The 20,977-nt window shown below is 38.8% G+C and overlaps 1 protein-coding gene across 1 annotated transcript; it reads left to right on the top strand.

Annotated features, from left to right (window-relative positions):
- Positions 1-867: 867 nt before the first annotated feature.
- On the top strand, positions 868-19,671 carry LOC139723308 (dimethylglycine dehydrogenase, mitochondrial-like). Its single transcript, XM_071634568.1, has 14 exons — positions 868-956; positions 4,085-4,253; positions 5,735-5,833; positions 6,816-6,980; positions 9,221-9,425; positions 10,232-10,480; positions 11,251-11,449; positions 12,081-12,355; positions 12,830-13,050; positions 14,298-14,428; positions 16,389-16,606; positions 16,927-17,084; positions 17,660-17,848; positions 19,474-19,671. Exons 1-14 carry the CDS (start codon positions 868-870, stop codon positions 19,669-19,671), a joined length of 2,565 nt encoding a protein of 854 aa, XP_071490669.1.
- The last annotated feature ends 1,306 nt before the right edge of the window (positions 19,672-20,977 follow it).

Raw genomic sequence — 20,977 nt, 5'->3', positions numbered from 1 at the left:
ATCAGATTCGCAATGAGAGGTTATGATAATAAGGTTAAGAACTGACTACAGAACTACATGCAAACTTGGTGTATACAATAATTCATGATAAACTATATTATCCTCTTACACATACAATGTACTAGTAATGAATTGATGGATATTTATATAAAAAAGATCAGTTACCCATGGTGAATCATTCCCTTGCTGCCTTACTATTTCTCAGAAAATACAAGCAGAAATATTGATGGAAGCAATTTAGTACTGTAGCGTGTCAAAATTAATGTTGTAAACTTAAGAAATGTACTCGACCCTGTAACTGAAGTCTATTTGAAGAAGGGAGACACCGGTAACTTGATAGAGCGAGAACTTACAGGGAAGACGCAAATAAAGATGAACTGATCAGGAAGAAGTCTATTAGTGCTCTGATTTTATTCTGAGGCTACCTACCCTAACCTAAAGAAACGGTATGAGATGGAATGAGTGAACACACCTGAATGAAAAAAGGGTGAAAGGGACAAAACTGACCAAGAGGAAAAACATCTGGAGCAATGGTGATGGAGGTGACGACTGATAACATAATAATTGATTGAATTAGTGTCAGACTGCAAGACAATTCTGAAAAGAAATTTGTTGTAAATCAATACAAGGTCTAGACAGATAATAATAATAATAATAAGGTCTTCTTTATCCAGGGTAGCCTCTTCAGTGTTTCCACTGGTCTACCAGAGGGCCCTGCCATTATTATTACCCTGGCGTTGCCAGGTACCCATTTATACACCTGGGTCGAGAGGGACATTGTGGGTAAAACATCTTGTCCAAGGACGTCAGCACTGGGCGGGATTCGAACCCGGGTCCTCCGATTGGGAGTCGAGAGTCTTATCCACTATGCCACAGCGCCCCCACAAGATAACAAACAGAAAGCAGCCAAACAAGATATACAGCAAAGTAAACGGCGACAAAACAACAGTCTTACGGTATTACTGTGGTTGAACTTTGATACACTGCAGGTTACGAATCGCAGAGTTGATTACAAGTCGCAGAGTTGACATGCGAATTAAAGTCAAAGGTACACGTATGAACCCTGGATTGAAGAGGGCGCTGTTGGAAGGCATAATGATCGCCGCTGCTTTCATGACAAAGATTGATGATGTAAAGCTAATCAACTGTCGATCATAATACAGTCTGAGAGAATAGGTTCAACTTTGCACCTTTATCAGTGTCACGGTGCACGTGAACACCTTTACGGGTGCAACTTTGCACCTTTCAGACCAGTGTGTCACAATGGGAGCACTGTTGCGACACGGATTGTCGCCCCTACACGGATTGTCGCCCCCGTCACGGATTGTCGCCTGGCGACAATCCGTGACGCTTGTGCAGTTCCCAGTTTTTGACCTCGAAGGCGACGATCCGTGTAAGCAAAAAAATTGTTGCGACACGGATTGTCGCCCCGTCACGGATTGTCGCCCCGGGCTCGGGGTGGTTCCTCCGGTGTTAAGCTTTGGTGGGATGGGTATGACTGGTAAGTTATGCGTATGTGTGTGTGTGTGTGTGTGTGTGTGTGTGTGCGTGTGTGTGTGTTGTATTGTGAGCTGCAAGATATGTGATGTGTATGATTTGTTGTGTGTGTGTGTGTGTGTGTGTGTGTATGTGTGTGTGTTTGGAGTATAATAATACAATATGTAGAAACTGTGCATGTGTGGTGGTTGTAGAGTGGTAGTGGTTTGTTTGTCTGTGTGTATACGTGTGCCTGTATGCTTACGTGTGTATGTGGAATATAGTGGCGCTACTGTGGCAATACAAACGCCTTCAGAGTGTATGAGCACGTGTTTAAAGAATTCACACCAGCGTTGATCTAAAAATAGTATGGGTGTGTCAACCAATATCAGCGGTGAGGCGGGCTAGGCGAGAGAGAGACCGAGAGAAAATGCATATACGAGGGAGGTACCCTCCCCAAATGTTATTTGTCTTTGTTCATTTTTCACTGCAGTCATTTTCTTCCATCAGTCTTATAAACTAGAACGTCCATACCACTATTCTTTGTCCCAGAATAGGTTTGGCATGCTTTATGCATGAGCGAATAATTTCCACACGCCGTAAAAAATTTGTCAACCGTTAGTTGATTTTAGCACAAACGAACTGCCATTGCACACCGCTAATACATACGTAATAGATACAAACAAACACCAACAAACACTCAAACAAATCCTCATAATGCAAATAAACCAACTCAACACTTTTTTTCCTTGATATTTATTGATTTCATTCAAATCATTCATAAATCGACCCATTCTGGGTGTAACATGAACAAAAAAGTTACAAATGGCAATTCGAAACACAAACAAATCCATTTGTCAATCTATACCACAAATAATCTCACTTCAACATAGATAACTCGATTATAGACCAACCCTCCTAATAATTTCTTCACGAGAAAGTTTTGACATGTATGGCCCTACCAAACCTATATTCCTTGAATATATTGGTTTGGATCATGTAACACCTTCTTACTTACAAGGGCATATACATAAAAAAAAAACCACACAAATACATTACACAAATCTAGAATGAAATCAGTCATACAAAAAACCGACCACCCCCTCCCTTCCCCAACCGAAACAAATTTAGGGCCTACATCTATCCTAAATATCAAATCCTACCAACATCTGTCATACCATTTATAACTATCCTTCTTCAAATCCAATCCCCAACCCACCAACCCCTGATTAAACAAAACCTATATCATCCCACACCCACATTCACCAACCCAAATATATATATATATATATACACACACACACACACACACACACACACACACACATACACACGAGAAGGTTCGTTATTCCGAAGTTCCTTTTTTCCGAGGCTTCATTTATCCGAAACACACAATTCCCTATATCTAGAGGTTCGTTGATCCAAAAATGAAATTCGGAATAACGAACCTTCGGAATAACGAACCTTCGGAATAATGAGCCTTCGGACGAATGAGCCTTCGGACGAATGAGCCTTCAGAATAACAAACTTTTGCAATAACGAAATGTAACCCCCTTCCCACATACCGATGCACACCCGAACCGATACCACATTCCTTCCTGATGAAACGATTTCCCAATGTTGATAAATAAGACATAATGGACCGTATGCAGAAAAGCAGCATCCGCCCGCACGCAAGCTCCACTCCGAATTCATATACAAATCTGCCAAACAAACTCATCAAATTCAAAGCTGCTGATAAAATCAATATCAACGTTTATGGCCAGCAACAGCTAACTAGATATCCCTCCCCACGCGCGGCTAAAAAACACATGTTTATACGCAAAAACTGACATAATAAACACATTCTTCCATCACACACACACACACACACACACACACGCACACACTGACACTAAATTATCATGTGCACGATCACATACACACTTCCTTGAAACCACACCATGACTTTTTACATTTCATGTTTGCATGGATGTAGCCATGTAAGTTATGTGTTAGTATTTCGATGATTATGTCCAGAACGATATTACCCAGCAAAATGTGCTTCGAGGGCGGGCGACAATCCGTGCCGCCAGCCCTCGTCACGGATTGTCGCCAGGCGACAATCCGTGACGGGGGCGACAATCCGTGCCGCCAACGCCCGTCACAGATTGCCGCCCCGAGCAGGAGGCGACAATCCGTGTAGGGGCGACAATCCGTGTCGCAACAGAGCACCGTTACTGATGCAATATTAACCTGTCTGGTCTGATAGGTGAAAAGTTGCACCCATAAAGTTGCTCCGGGTGTGAAACTGGATAAAGGTGCAAAGTTGAACCTACATATAATATCTTAGAATCATGATGCATGTAAACGCATGTTTCCACGGTAGCTAGCAAGCAATCTTAAGCTTTGAATGGTTCGAATAGAGTAAGCGGAACCAACCAGAAACAACGGCCGAATCAAAAGATCTATTCTTTGTCAAGGTTCTTTTTGCAAGTGACTACTAATTCCGACTACAAAAAGGGAGGTGGTTGCACGTAGCGGAGTGAACGGTTACGCTTTGCAAAATATTTCATGCAGGTGAAGGACTCATTTTTTATACCAACTGACTTTGCCCCCGTCTGACCAGGGCTACAACGGACGATCTCAAAAGAAGATGGGACGACAAAGCCGAGACTGTGATTATTGGGGGTGGGGCAGTCGGGGCGTCCGTGGCGTACAACCTGGCCAAGGCTGGTATGAAGGACGTGGTGCTGCTGGAAAAGACGGAACTTACTGCGGGGGCAACCTGGCACGCTGTGAGTTCGCCATTCATTAAGATAGTATCATTGAAACTGAATTATTAATCATCAAACTTATAGGTTAACTCATATCAAATTACTCTTTTTCCAGGAACATTAAAAGTTGTAACGAATCATTAACGGTCTCGAGTGGCAAAATCAATAGCCATTGCTTGCGTATTCAATTCAATTCAATCTATCTTCCCAGATTATGAAAATAACTGATTTTGCACCTCTGTATTTAAAAGATCAATTCCGATATTGTCATTTTAATTATTTACTTAGGTCAACAGGTAACTTAGCATTGCCAAAACCCAGGACAGAATACTGTAAAAGAACTTTCTATTATAGGGGTGCTGTGCAATACAACAATCTCCCTCCAAGTTTAAAAGTTGTTTGTAGTCCTGCTTCATTTTCTAGTAAATTGATATCATTTGTTCCAGATTTTTTGTAATCCTTTTATAGTATGTTTATTTTCTTTGTAGCTTAGTCGACATACAATGTACTTTTTTTTCTCTTGTCAGTGATATACATATTTTTTAACAGTTTGATTTTTTTTTCCTGATATCAATATCAATTTTAGATTAGGACCCCATGGAAGAACAGCCATGTCTTCGTAGACTGAGCTGAATGGGCTATCCTACCGTACATATTCGTTGCTTATTTTTCTCTCTTGTTTTCTTCCTCTTTTCCATATTTGATGCATTCTATGTATTATTCTACTGTTGATCATATGTTGTATATTGCTTGTCATACTTTTACTGTACTCTTTTTTTACGCTGAATTTACAGTGAATAAATAAATCAAATCAAAATCAAATCAAATACTCTTGAGTATATATTGCTTGAGTGCAAGATGGAAATTGGGGGTAATTAACGAATTGGAAGCATTTATAGGCTTACGTAGTTTTAAATCAAACGGGCTTCATTACCCATGTTCTACGAAAACAAACAAACAAACAAACAAACAAACTGAGGTGACCACCGAAAAGCAATGCTTGCATACTAAGGACAATTTATTCATGTAATCGACTCAAAAACTAAAAGTATCTCGGAATAGCTGGTGATTCAGTGCAGCGGTAAAGCTGTACTGAAAAACATGTAGTAGTAGGGCCTATTCCATTATCTGGGGATGAGGCTATTAATTTTTGAATTAACTAGAAAAACTGCCTGGAATTACCCAATACACCTGTATAATTATTATAATAGAGATATAATATTAAGGCATATGATGATAATAATAATAATGATAATAACACAATGTAATAGAAAGAGAGAGAGAGAGAGAGAGAGAGGAAATTCATTTGTACATTTTCATATACAACTTGTACCATTATGTATGAAGTTAATGCATTTGAAAGGTAGGCGCTTAACGTGTTAAAAGGTCATTTTCATTTTGGTCATTTTACTTCTCTCCCTCTATCTCTTTCTGTTCTTCCCACCTTACCCACTTGCCTTAATGTTCTCCCTTTCTGTCTTTTATACCTAAATGCATTACAGGCCGGCCTTGTCAGTGTATACCATCCGGGGATTAACGTCAAGAGAATCCATTACAATAGTATGAAGATATATGATCAGCTGGAGGAAGAGACAGGACAGGTATCATACCACACCAAACGCTTTGTCTGTAATATTTGCCATTCTGGTATATAGCTGAGATTGGGTAGGTGTTAATGCAAACCAATTAGAGTATGTTATTAAAGTTATCGGAAAGCATGTCACTGATGTTTGGAAGAATTCCTCCTCTTTTTTATTCTGAGGAGGCTTGTTTTATTCTCAATCTACAACAACGGGTTGCCTCGAAGCAACTGGATATTAATGATTTATTATCTTTTGATCAAGAGGGCGTTTATGATCGGGTCCACAGCAACTCACTGTTGTTTGGAAAAATTCCTCCTCTTTTTTATTCTGAGGAGGCTTGTTTTATTCTCAATCTACAACAACAGGTTGCCTCGAAGCAACTGGATATTAATGATTTATTATCTTTTGATCAAGAGGGCGTTTATGCTCGGGTCCACAGCAACTTTAAAAAATATTACATATTATCGATAACATTAAGCATATCTACAGCTATGCGAGCATTAGTAACGTGTATGTCAAACCATTCCATGGTCAAACGAAACTTCTTGTTTTATGTCGCGTGAAACAGAAGGCAGTTGCTTGTGTGTGTGCATGTTGTGTGTGTATTTGTGTGTACCAGATAAGTAAAATTTTTGAGCACTTTTGACAGACAATATGATAACCTCAATGCATTTTACTTGCATCTACTGCAAGAATCAGAGCAAAGGTCGGTCACGACTGAATCTGGTGGATATGGTTCAGTTCGGAAATAAATCGCGTGCTCTAAAACGTTTGTGCATACATTACATGCTCCTGACCCATAAATGCTGTTCGAAGTCATCGGTGGTACGGTGGGGACTCTCATTATCTGGTTTTTATCATTATCACTGTTATTATCTTTATTATAATCTATTATTATTATTATTATTATTATTATTATTATCATTATTATTATCATTATTGTTGTTGTTGTTGTTGTTGTTGTTGTTGTTGTTGTTGTTGTTGTTGTTGTTTCTTGTAGGCCATAGGGTTTCATAAGCCAGGCAGCATCCGTCTTCTGCAGACGCCTACCCGGATGGATGAGGCGCGGTACCAGCTGGGTAGACAGCGATGGAACGATGCCTACATGGCGATCTTGACCCCAGAAGAGGTCCTGGACTTGTGTCCCATCATCAACATTGATAAAGTAAGCAATAGCCTGTATACGAGTAACTGGCTGCGTGACATTGACATTTTTCGGAAATAGAAACTGTGGTAACTTGAGGAAAATTAGTGATTCCCAATTATAACTGCAATTGTAATGCTTCATTAGTTCTCTAGAAAAGTAATATTATATCCAGTGACTGGGTTTTGCTTCACTTCACAGTTGTGAATAAAGTTTAAAAATACGCTATAGGAAAATGTTTGTTTGCCTCAAGACTAATGAAATGAAATGAAATGAAAAGTTATAGACAGTTTAGTTAGTCATTTTATTTTGGATCAAAAATTTATACTCCAGTGGTTGGTTGAAAGAGCTTGAACACGTGATTATAGATATTTACAGAATGCTGGCATATTTGACATTCCATAGAGTGCTATTTGTAATAATATGACGTCAGTTCTGTGACGACATTTTGCAAATAATATACTATTTGCAAAATGATGTCACATAGCAATTTTGTTACTGCGCACTGCTTCGTATCATCGCTCTGCGAAATGTAAAAATTTCTAACAAAACTATTGTGACGTCACAAAGCTATTCTGACATCGCGCGCTGGTTCATACCATGAACACTTAGAACAAAACACTGATAAACAGAGTTTATCAGTGAAAAACAGTGTTTATCAACTGATAAACAGAGTTTATCAGATTGATAAACTCTGTTTATCAATTGATAAACAGAGTTTATCGCTGATAAACACAGTTTATCAGAAAATCTCTGTTTATCAGTTGATAAACACTGTTTTTCACTGATAAACTCTGTTTATCAGTGAAAAACAGTGTTTATCGACTTTTTACACAAACGGCTTGCCATAACCCTACCTTAGTGTAACATCACGAAGCAATCCCGACATCGTGTGCTGCATATGTAGGGTCGGTGTTTAAAGGATCCTTTCACAACAATATATCGCATCCACCACATGACTTCTCGCCTCACACTTTGCATTTTACCCTTCTCTTGTTTAAATTTTGGTCCAAAATATAAAACAAAATAAGACTTTGCCTAATTTCGAGTTTCTGGTTAAAACTATAGGCCTCAGTGCATCCAGAAGTATATTATTCACTCAGGAGCGCAGCGCCTGAGTGACAAGGTTTTCTTTTGAATTTACTAATATATAACAAATATTACAGCTTTGTGTAAAAGTATACAAATTACTTTGCCTTGAGAGTTTCTGGTTTAAAGTATGGGCAAAGGGGCATGCACCGAGGCCTATAGTTTTAACCATGCAGAGACTCGAAATTAAGCAAAGTATATTTGTTTTTTTTTTATATTTTGGATTAAAATAACATAAAGAGAAGGGGAAATTATGAGGCGAGAAGTCGTGTGGGGATGTGATGTTGTGAAGGGATCCTACACTGATTGATACAATTGTTTTGTTAGAAATTGTTAAATTTCTCAGAGTGACGGTACGAAGCAGTGCGCAAGGTCAGAATTGCTTTGTGACGTCACAATTGTTTTCTTAGAAACAGTCACAGTTCACAGAGTGAGGGTACGAAGCACTGCGCAATGTCAAAATTGCTTTGTGACATCATATCGCAAATAGTATACTATTTGCAAATTGTCGTCACTAAGAGTGACGTCATTTTGCAAGTTCTACGCAGTGGAGTGTCAGATATACCAACATAGTACTGACATAGCTGAAAATACCTAAAATCACGTGAAGCTCTTCAACAAATCACTAAAGGATATTTTTTCTTTATCCAAAATATAAATCAAATATCATCAAGATGTCACTGCTAACAGGGCTGAGTATTGCTAACTTCATCTCCCTTATATTCGCTGATTTCTACAGACTTGCATATCATAAAACATTTTCCTGCATGAGCTAAGATTACCATATCTTGCTCTAAAAGTCATAGTAATTGACTCTGACGTTTGCGGGTTTCTTTTCATCAGAACAAAAGTAATAGATCCCTTAAATCATGAACTGTTAACTGATAACTATAGAAAGTCGTCGCTCTCCTTTAATTGAATCAAAGTGCGGATAGAGATTACAGCAAAGTGAACCTTCGCGCTAATCCGTTTGCTAGTTTTTCTTAAGTTTACAATATTTCTATCAATGTGACTTACGTTCCATGGAATACCCAGCCTTTCAAGACTCAATAAAAAACACAGACATGTTTTCCAAAGTGCTTTCCATAAGTTCGCCTATCTCACGGGTTCACTGGATAAAAACTGAAGAAATAGGTATATTCAATACATAATCGGACAATCGCTTTCTTCAGGTCCTCGGAGGGCTTCACACCATCAACGATGGTCATCTTGACCCGTACTCAATGACGCAAGCCCTGGCCGTGGGAGCGCGGAGGTACGGTGCAAAGATCTACACACAGACGGAGGTTACTGGCCTGGATGCAAGAGAAGACGGGACTTGGGACGTGGCGACCAGAGAGGGGACAATTCGAGCTCAGAGAGTGGTTAATGTTTCAGGTATTTAGAACAAAAACAACACTCTGTGAGTGTACCTGTACTTAGATGTTTTGTTGCTGGCTCAAGGTCAGTTGACATCAGTTCGTTTATTGTGTTTTATATTGATGTTTTGTGTATTTTCTGAGGGTCCCATATCGTACAAGCTTTGCTTCTTAGTGGGACCCTCCACTTCCATCCTCATCCTTAGTTGACTTGCATTATACGCTTTATGTATTCAACAAAGATGTAATCGCATCTACTTTTCATTTTCATAATTTTCTTATGTACCTTTTCAAATTTTGTTCTGTATCACAAATATCCCGTGTATATGCAAATGTACATAATTTCTTTGTTCATTTTGATGGAGGTGAAAATAAAGTTGAAAGAAAGAAAGAAAGGTCAAGTACAATTTTAGTCCTTCTGAATGAAAATAAAGTACATATTGCAGGGCTGCCAACTCTCACGCATTGAGCGTGAGACTCACTCATTTTGGTCTTTTCTAACTCTAAAACTTTATTTTATTTGCATGCATTTCTATTGATCTCACTCATTTTGACTCCTAAATTATAGCATTGGCCTATGGGAGTCTCACTGTCAACTAGTTTCCAGTGTTGGTAGCCCTAATATTGACAAAATCGAAGAGTGTATTAAAGGGATATATACCCTAGACGAACACGCGGATTCACTGAATGCAAAAACATAAGAACACATCATAAAAGTTAAAGGAAGAGACGATCCAATCAAAATGTTACGATATGATCCACAGTCCGTGATGTCATAGTAGTATAACGCTATATTTTGTGTGCGTATTTTGTATTTATATATAGGACTGTGGGCTAAAGAAGTGTCTCAGATGGTGGGCGTGGACCTCCCCATGATTTCGGTGAACCACCAGTACTTGGTTTCCTCCCCCCTGCCTGAGGTTGCAGCCTTAAGGAGAGAGTTTCCAGTCATGAGGGATCTTGAGTCATCAGGCTACTGTCGCATGGAAGGCAATGGTGTTGTCTTCGGTGTTTATGAGAGCCAGGAGAAGATGAAGCTAGTATACGACTGGGCTGTTCATGGTGTCCCAAAAGGTATAGGTCATTCCAGAATCTCCAGTTCTTAAAGCTTCATAAAAATGTTTGTATATGAACAGCGAAAATAGTGATAATGATAATAACAACTACAACAGCGGTGACGATAATAATTGCTATTTCAAAAAACACTTTTAATATCCAAGATATCATAATTATCTAAATTCCTATAAAAAAGTAAATACAACCGCAAAGATTTTGCGTATGATGAGGTTTGCCTTTATGATGTTTAAGGAGCTTAGTATAAACAAAAGTTTTATCACTTTTTCCCAGCACGTCATGTCATAAAGACTATACCTATATATTCATTACATTATGACCACGTTATCAGATTCCCCACAGATTTGTTTTCATCCGTAAGAACTTTGATAACTCTCTGTCCACGAAATCGTAATTGTTTTCATTTTTCTTTAGACAGACCTGGATTACATTTTTATTGCATGAGTATAATGTCCTGTGACGCAAAGCATGACTTCGAGGAGCTATCGTGATTCAATGGTTAAAACCACGAACTCTCGATCGTGAGATCTGTGGGTCATTAGTAATTCAATTTGAATTGAATTTGAATTGAGTTGAATTGAAATGATGTATAGAAGTAGAGTACAAGGAATTTTATATACTCATTGTAAAGTCCTTATAAGAGAGAACAGTCTAGTATTAGTATCTAATATCTTCTATAATGGCCATCATGTAAAATCAATTTAAACCTTCAAACTATTGAGCAAAAATTAAACCCCCAATTTCGGGCTTTACATATCTCCGCCTTCCAGGCTTCGGCCGTGAGCTCTTTGAGAACGACTTCGACCGCGTCCAGGAGCATTTGGAGCTCCTGATGAAGACATTTCCCCTACTGGCCTCGGCTGAAATCCAGAGTGCTGTTTCCGGTCCGATCAATATGTCGCCAGATGGCCTGCCCCTTGTGGGGCCGTCATTAGGCCTTCGGAATTACTGGAGTGCGACAGCCTTCGGGTAAGGAGTGTGAAGGAACAGAGGGGTTGGTAAATTATAGTGCTAATTTTTTTGTTATGGTTTTTATTCACCTAAATGCCCGAATTCCGTAAGTGACAGTGAGTGATAACGGAGGAAGAGTAACCCGCATCACACACACACACACACACACACACACACACACACAGGCACTATATGGACGAATAGATTTACATTACTTACATTACATAATAACAGTGAGTCACTTTTAGAGTTATTCCCTTGGAACCTTAAAATACAGGCAAAAATTATCTATTTCTTGATTTTTATCGTGGACCCAACGTGCATCTTCCTTCGTTCTGGAAGATGTGTGATATAGCTTTAATAATATCCACACAATAGCTTCAGAGTGGAGTCATTAAGGAAAGTATGGAGGGAATGTGAAAATTGTGACATTTTACGCACAAAAGACATTTGAGCCACGAACAATTATAGATACCCAATCGTTGTTATAATTATCTGATGTGCAGCGACGATTTTTAACGTTCTTGAAACTAGTCTCACTCTGCTCAAATTTTCACTCGTCTTTTGTCTTTGATTCACAAGTGCGATGGGATCCTTCCGTCAGAGTAGCACTCTTTATTTCATAAATCTCTATCACCATTTTTGCAAGGTATGGCATTACTCATGCTGGTGGTATAGGCCAATATCTGAAGGACTGGATCATAAATGGGGAGCCGCCCTTTGACATGATAGCAACCGACAGTGATCGCTACGGCAAGTGGTGCACTCTAGATTACCAGCGCGTCAAAATCCCCGAGACGTATGGCATGAACAACGCGGTGTTATATCCGAAGGAGGAGCGTTTTGGAGGGCGACCAACTGCTCGGATTTCCGGTGCCTACCAGCTGATGAAGCAGAGGGGGGCACAGTATGGCTTCTGCGCAGGTAATTTCCCACAGGCACACCACAGATGAAAAGGTCCTTTCTCATTCATCACCTGTTTGCCACAGATTACTTTGTATCAAGTGAAATAGCTTCATAATCTGGCGATGACCATATCATGGGTGTGTAGAATCAGAGCTTAAAAACTCACAGGATAAAATCACGGGTGCTCTTGTTCATTTATTACTGTAGATATGCATTTTATGTTGTATGCATCACTTAAAAAACTGCACTCTTTTAATAGGAAGGCCTTTTGACTCCTTACAGTAAGGAGCAGGAGTCCTATAATTGAAAGAAATTTTGAGTTGCCAATTTAAAGGCAACGGGCATTCGCGCTTCTTCTTGTTTTTCTTTCCTTTTCTTGTCCGTCTCCTCCTCCTCATTTTCCTTCTTTTGCTTCTCCTCTTCATATTCCTCCACCTCTTCTTCATCGTTATCCTCCTCGTCTTCCCTCTCCTTTCCTTCATCCTCCTCTAGGATGGGAGCAACCTCAGTGGTTTGCACTTGAGGGAGATTATGCCAGCTACAGACCCAGCTTCTACCGGACAAACTGGCATGATCCCGTTGGCAGAGAGTACGAAACTGTTACGAAGAGAGCATGCATTATCGACTTGACTCCGTACGCCAAATTTGAGGTTAGGGGTCGAGATGCTCACAAACTCTTGGATCTGATCCTGGCCAACGATGTTCCAACAAAAGTGAGTTCGAGATGTTGTTCACACGTTAAGGATCACATGCTGGCCTCATCATTCAACTCACTTTCATGCTTGTACGTAATGTATGTATTCTGAACTCATATACTATGACTCAATGGCCCGAATTCACGAAGGTGGTACAATTGAAACCATGGTTTAAACCATGGACAAAAACCATCGAGCGCCAAGTGTCGCACAGAATATTTCGTAACGAAATCACCCATTTCGTCGATGAAATGATTATTTTGTAACGAAATGACACCATTTTGTGATTAAATGAACATTTCGTCCACGAAATGATAATTTCGTTAACGAAACGGTCATTTTGTTGACGAAATGACCAATTTCGTAACGAAATATTCCATGCGACACTTGGCACTCCATGCTTTTTGTCCATGGTTTAGACCATGGTTTCATTTGTACCACCTTCGTGAATTCGGGCCAATGGGGGGGGGGGGGGGGGTGGGGGGAGGGGGGTGGCGCTGTGGCAGAGTGGATAAGACTCCCGCGAATCCCAATTGGAGGACCCGAGTTCGATTCCCGCCCAGTGCTTATGTCCTTGGACAAGATGTTTTTACCCATAATGTCCTTGTCGACCCAGGTGTATAAATGGGTTTCTGGCAACGCTGGAGTAATAATAATGGCAGGGCCCTCTGGTAGAGCAGTGGCAACACTGAAGAGGCTACCCTGGATAAATAAGGCCTTATTATCGTTATTATCATTATCATTATTATTACTATTACTATTACTCAATTCAATTCTATTCAAATGAAATTTTATTTCCAATAACGCATGTTTGTTATCGATACAGATTCAAAGAAAAAAACCCGTGCAATTTATTAGAACAAAAAATATTGTATTGTTCAAAATAATTGTGTTAATGGACGACTGTTGTATCCATGTCGAGCTTCTCAATCCATATTTCTTGCGAAGAAACGTAACGAATTATCGGTGCACTGGAAGGCTTTAAGATGAGTTTTAGAATTATTGTTTTGTTGAAATGTGTTCTTTATATATTTTTGGTTCAGTTGTTTGCTTTTGTCTTATTGTTCATTATTTTAGTTGTTGTTTTTGAAGGATAAGAGAAATGAGCGATGGGAGGTATTTTACACGATCTTTCAAACTTTTTTTGTAACATCAGTATTATTCCCATTCGTTAGATTTTGCCATCAAGTGCTAAGTGTAGCAATGCATACATTTCGATTCTTCTTGAGTGCATGATAATTATACTCTCTCACATCCATGCACAGGTTGGACACTGTTCCACGGGTCATATGTTGACCCCAAATGGGAGGGTGTATGGAGAGATTACAGTTATGAAGGTGGCGGAGGCTGACTTTTTCTGCATTACTGGAGCAATATCAGAACTACACGACCTCAGGTACTGCCTTTTTTGCTTGCCAAAGGGATAAAGTGGTGACCCTCTCTTTGTAATAATTTTGGTCTCCTCAAAACATCCATCAAAGTCGGTTTCATTTGCTATCTACTATAAGGTTGGCATATATGTTAACCCTTTGGGTGCCGATTGGCACAGGAAACCCCATAGCATTGTACACATTGTCCAAAGCCCCTGGCATAGAAAGGATTGATTAATAAAAGAAACAATTTTTCTGAGACAACAGTCTGGAAATCAGCTTGATATAATCCGATGAATGAATATAAAATCTGTGCTAAAACACACGTCGTAAATATTCGTTTAAGATCCCTGGCCAGCATGCTCTGATCCAGTCTGGTGAGATAAGAAGATACACAATTCGTGCAGCCTTTCAATTATTTTCTTGAAATAGATGAAAACTATATAGGTCAGTTTACACTGTATTTGGCAAAAGAATGTTAGATATCTAGATCCATTACTTTAGAAACTTTTATGCTGTAAACGAAGTGGAGATCTGAAGCAGGACAGCTCTGTTTGACACATATGAGACATGTGAAATATTGGTTGCAAATGAAGATTTTACCAAAATTTGAAAAAACAACAACAACAACTGCAGTACATGGTTCCATAGATTGAAAGTTAAATGCTTGCTAGGTAAAATGTCTTCGGACAAGGTTGGCAAATAAGGTATGACGATATGAAAATTATAAGTTTATTCATATAATGTGGTTACTCAAAAGGCAATCAGTCAGAAATTGGCTAAACAAGTGAACATGTGATTGTTGAACGATTATTCTCGTGTTCTGCTATGAGAAAATATGTGTGTATATGTAAGACATAAAAGACTATGACAAGCGTTATCAAACGATGAAACGAGTGTGTACGTTTTCAAACGTTAAAACGGCTATATAATTTTCATCGCTCTCGATAGAACAACTTTTGGCTTTCCATGCAATGCAATTATAAATGCAGACAAAAAACGACTGACAAATCGCTGACATCGCTTGCTAACATATCAAGAATTTGGGAGTGCTGGAGAACAATCTGCAATCCGCCAATGCAGTATGCTGCAGATTATGCTGAAACAAATATAATCGTACAAAAGTGTTCTGACACTATATTTTGTGAGTGTTTAGGTACCTCGCCGGGCATTTCAAATTCTTGAATGAAGTATTTCGTGTGTTCCCTTCCCCGCCCGTTATAATCTGTGATGTTATTATAATAACCCACTGTAATAACCTTACGTCTAATGAAGATAGTAACCTATTTTTAATTATAGCTTACTCTGAATACTTTGGAATGGATTTCTTATCCTAAATTTAAACAAATTTAGAGAAAATAGATGTACAGAAAACGCTCAAAAGCAATCTCCCATGCTGAATGAAAATGAAAATATTATATGTGAAATATGTATGCTGTTTCACATACTACATTTTGAAAACTGACACTACAAATTGTATTTGTTGGGAATGAAAATAAGTGAAATACATGAATGAATGAATAAATAATGAAATAAAATGAAGAAATGAATAAATGAATAAATAAATAAATAAATAGATGAAAAATAAATGATATAATAAATAGATAAATGAAATTTCATATGAACACATTTCATATGCTTTTCACTGCCATGGCCCATGGGTAAAACATATCACAGCTGTTTCGAGAAAAATAAATGAAAAATCTCAGATCTGGTTAGAGCAGTGTGCGCCTGATTGATAAAGATTTTCTTTTAAAAAATAACATTAACTATAGTCACCTCAACTTTAGACTGTTTATGAAAAATGGTCAGGTTATGCTGAGGAACGCATTCGACATGGGACCCCCAAAATGGAGGTTTACATGGAGTGTTTCAGAAAATGGCCAAAAGATAAAGCATCCAGTCCCAACATACACGACATAAGAGTTTCTATCTCTCGAAAAAGCCCTAAGAATATAATGCGGTATCTTTTTTTGTCCCTCTCAGGTGGATGGACCAGAAGGCATGGGAAAACCAACTTGACGTTCAGTTCGTTAACATGACTGAGGAGCTGGGGTGCCTTGGTATCGCTGGCCCTTACTCCCGGGACATCCTTGCCGCCATTACGGCAACAGACGTCAGCGAAGAGGCATTCGGGTTAATGACTGCCCAGAATGTCACAGTCGGCGGAGTCAAAACGAGAGCTTTGAGGGCGTCCTACACAGGTGACTGAAATTACACACAAAACGACTCTTTTTCAACCAATGTTTGTTTCTTTGTGTGTTTTTGTCTGTCTGTCTGTCTGTCTGGCTGGCTGGCTGTCTATTTGTGTGCGTCATTATCGTTTCCATAAAGTTGACAGGTAGGCCTGAAGAACTTGAATATAAATATTCTCATTAGAGGTCTAACGACACTTAGAAGGGTGTGAAACATGTTCGAAAGATTTACAGTGAAAGCCATTTAAATGGGCAGATTATGATTTGTTAGTGTCAAAATCTAATCTGATGTCTGATTACGTAAGTCTTGTTCTTCTTTCTGCCTACAGGTGAGCTTGGATGGGAGCTTTACCACTCCCGCTCCGAAACGGGGGCGCTCTACAAGGCTCTTCTGGGAGCAGGAGAGAAGTACGGCGTTGGGGATTTCGGAACATTCGCCTTGAATGTGCTCAGAATGGAGAAGGGTTTTCGTGCCTGGGGGTCAGAGGTCAGGAGAGTGTCAATACCTTCCCTTCCGTAGTAATGGCAAATTAGCTCAAGGCTTATCACTCTCTGCTCATCATCAGTGACCATATCTCGCATTTCCAGGTATCCTGGAATAAATAAAACTGTCACTGGTGAAAAACTTTAAATTAAATTTGACACAAGTTTTCAAGTTGTAGATATTCTGCTCTGGTGTGTCAACGGAAGAAATCCCATTACATATTTCAAAAATGTACAGGAGTCGATCATCGGTCCATTTACCGTATAGTATAGTGGTGATTATTTAAACCTACATTCAGGTTTTAAACATTGTTCTGTGTTATTTAGCTGGTTCTGCAGTGGGAGATTCATGTCGAAGGTGCATGTTCCGGGTAATATATGCTAAAATGAAGCAAGAAACGCGATATCTTATGATTTTTCATGCAATATCATCATTAAATTTTGCGATTTATTCCAGATATTCAATTTATCGAAACTATATGTTACGCTAGGTTTTTAAATCCTGCCGGGCGTACTTACATTGGACAGTAAGATATATTAAATAAACTTACTGCAAAACATACTGTGTTTTATGCTTAGGTGACGACTGATCACAACCCCATAGAGGCTGGTTTGTCCAGCTACATCAAACTGGAAAAGCCTTTCATAGGGAGAGATGCAGTCGAGAAGATAATCAAACGAGGTCCTGAGAGGCAGCTGGTGCTCCTCAAAGTGGATGCTGATGGCATGGACACCACTGGTTACGAGAGTGTGTGGTACGACGGAAAGGTGAGGCCAATGATGTGTCCGTTTAAAGGAATAGTACAGTTTTGGTTGAGATGAAAATTGAGCTTTTAAATTTTTGCAAGATACCAAGAAAACACTTATGATATAGTACAGAGCATACCATTTTAAGAGGAATTCAAAGTTTATTTGATGAAAATCGGGTTTGGAATAACTGAAACATTCAAAAACAAAGAAAAACAAAGCGATCATTACAAAGTGTGGGTCCCACACTTTATTGGAATCGCTCTTTTTTGATATCTCAGCCATTTCAAAACCAATTTTCAACAAATGAACATTGAATTCCTCATAAAATTGCATGCTCTTTTATATTTTATATGAGATTTCTCATTATCCCACCTGAAAATGGTAGAAACCGGAAATTAGGTCTCAACCAGAACTGTACGATCCCTTTAATCAACTAAGCGCGTGATTTGAATAATACTACTTTCGTTAAGAACCAATAACGCATTTTCTCATTTAACCTTATGACGAGAACTTGTATTGTTTTATGATTACACTGTCAGGTACAATTTAGCATGAAAAGCGCGCTCAAAAATTTAATGCAAGTCGTGACACTTGATGTTCCTTTAAACTGTGTAAAGACTGTTGCAGTCATTATTGTCATACTTGAGGAACAAATGACCATAATTGAGGTTTTCGCTGAAAGCAATTTTTAGTAGTTTTATGAAGAACATCTACACAATGTTTTTATATTCTTCCGTTGCTTCTTGTTGTTGTTTTTTATTCGTTTGTCATGCTTCATACTATCACGTTTTTCATGTTTATTTCATGGAATTCATTGATGGGGCAACAGTATGCTGCAAAGGACATTTCAAAAATAGTAATTATGAATGCGAATACAATCGTGAATTCAGATATATTTAGAAATTCAAAGTTGGGAATTTTGAATAATGGTTGTGCTACGACTGCAGTGTTTTTTTCATAACATATTGAAATGAATAAAAAACAAAGTTTGTACTGTAGAAGCTTGGTTTTCTTCCAAGGCAACAAAAGTTTTTCCCTGTAAACCAGAAAGCTTTAAATATTTGAAGTGATGATAGTGCCCAAAACAGATAAATTGATTGCAGGGTGGGGCGGGGAATGATAAAATCAATAAATCTTAATGTGGGATATGGAAACGGGTGTAAAGTCGTAGCAAAGGTATGATCACGGTAAATAGATTGAGACGGTAATGGATTGATATTCGACTTTCACACTAAAATCATTAAAAGCACAGGTACAACACCTACAGTTGGTATCATTGACAAAAAGCAAAGATAATATATACTACAGGACTCGACATTAGGGGTGGCCCGGTGGCCTAGGCCCAAAACATTAATGTCGGGCCACCAAACTTCCATAAAGGCTATAATTTGGTGGACCGATCGGGCACCTCATATCTAAAAATTGATTTATCATGTTGCGTTGCATTTCGGGGCCACCATAGTTCTTCTTTCGGCCACCAAAATTTAGAATCCAAAGATCTTTAGTGGTCCGATTGTGCCACCAGAGAAAAAAAACTGTGTCTATTGAGCGCTGCATATGGGGCAAAGTAAAATTAAAAATCCGCAGCCATGAGGAAAGAGAATCGTAACTCATCATGCTTTTATTTACACCCCTGTTTATAGGTGGTGGGACACACCACATCAGGTTGCTTCAGTTACCAACTATCCCGACCTATCGCCTTTGCCTATCTCCCTGTTGGTCTCCAAGAGGTTGGGTCAAAGGTGACAGTTGAGATTCTTGGCAATCAGTGGCCGGCGGAAGTCATCCCTGACCCCCTGGTGCGCGTCTTGGCTGATTCCAGAGGAAAACCAGGGAACTAGACAGGTGGTGAATGTTAGAACTTGATCGAAAGATGACTACAATACGAAAACACACGTGGAGAAAGTGACGCCCACACAAGGACAACATTGGAAGATTGTGTTAAAGGGCAAATGCAAAAATCTTTTCTTCTCGATGTTTACACCCACAAGTGTATTTACTGCTTCTTGTTTCAATATCGTTTTGACCAAACAAACAAACAGATGAAAGATATATAATTTGCAATATTTTCAAGACGACAGGTCTTACCTCAGGTAATAGTGCTATATATGCTAGAAGGGGACTCGACTAATGAAATACATAATTTTGTACAATGAAAACTGTATATATCATATATATATACTACATATTGTAGATCGTCAAAAATTGAAATGTCGGAAATGATTTTCCTGCACTGCGCACAGGAAATATTGAATTAAAATTCGATGTCAACAGATTTTTCTGAATTTTGTCACAGTGCGTAAAGTCCACGAAGTATAAATGTCTATCATGTTTGTGAGCATGTCTCCCGCAAGAAGCATGATATATATTTTATATATACTTGCCTTATTTCGTTTTTTTAACCACATGTCAAACAAAGGACATCAAGCAAAGTTGTTCATGTAGAGAGAATGTTTTTACTTACTTGGTGTCAGTTGATACTTCCAATTTAGACGTTGAATTCACTCCATGTTCAAGTTTTCAGTGACCAAGGTATAATCAAGCATATGGACTTGTGAAAGTTTTGCCGAGATTGAACGAAATTGACGGAACGAAAATTGATACAATTTATACTGATGTTAATAATTCAGCGATTCTGGGTATATGGTGAGTGTCCAGATTAAATTTCGTATCTTTAAAGAGCCTGAAATGCTTCATTGTTAGGTTGTCCTGTAATCAACCTTGACATTATTTGAGGAGTTACTTGGTAAAATGTTGAAACAGCCCTACAAATATTTATACAAAAACGAGTCTCAACTCTCAGTGTGCTCCCATACAAAGGTCCTATATGCATGAATGGAACAGGGTCGCCATTAGATATACAGGTAGACCTCGATTTCTGCCCAGATGTCCAATATACCACAATTCGTTAGCAACACATTGAGAGGCCTAATTAATCTGTCTTCCATCATGATCACGACATGAAAGTGTAACGGGACATATTCAAAACTTCAGTTTCTTTCGCGATACCAGTTGATACGAGTAAAACTGAATATCATCTTTATGCATAATGTTTCAAGAATTGCTGTTTTTTAATGATATAATTTAAGGACACACTCCACCTGTTTACCATAGGAACCAATTCAACTGGTGTTTGCAAGCATTACG

This window comes from Diadema antillarum, unplaced genomic scaffold (genome assembly GCF_040938485.1).
Source record: "Diadema antillarum isolate AM-2024a unplaced genomic scaffold, OU_Dant_1.0 scf00000185, whole genome shotgun sequence".
NCBI lineage: Eukaryota > Metazoa > Echinodermata > Echinoidea > Diadematoida > Diadematidae > Diadema > Diadema antillarum.
This window is presented reverse-complemented; position numbering and strand designations above follow the sequence as displayed.

Excerpts from the sequence above, each read along its gene's own strand:
- LOC139723308 (XM_071634568.1), top strand. The coding sequence starts at position 868 with ATGCCACAGCGCCCCCACAAGATAACAAACAGAAAGCAGCCAAACAAG. Across the intron at positions 957-4,084 it reads GACAAAACAACAGTCTTACG|GGCTACAACGGACGATCTCA; the intron begins GTATTACTGTGG and ends CCGTCTGACCAG. Across the intron at positions 17,085-17,659 it reads TTCGTGCCTGGGGGTCAGAG|GTGACGACTGATCACAACCC; the intron begins GTCAGGAGAGTG and ends TTTTATGCTTAG.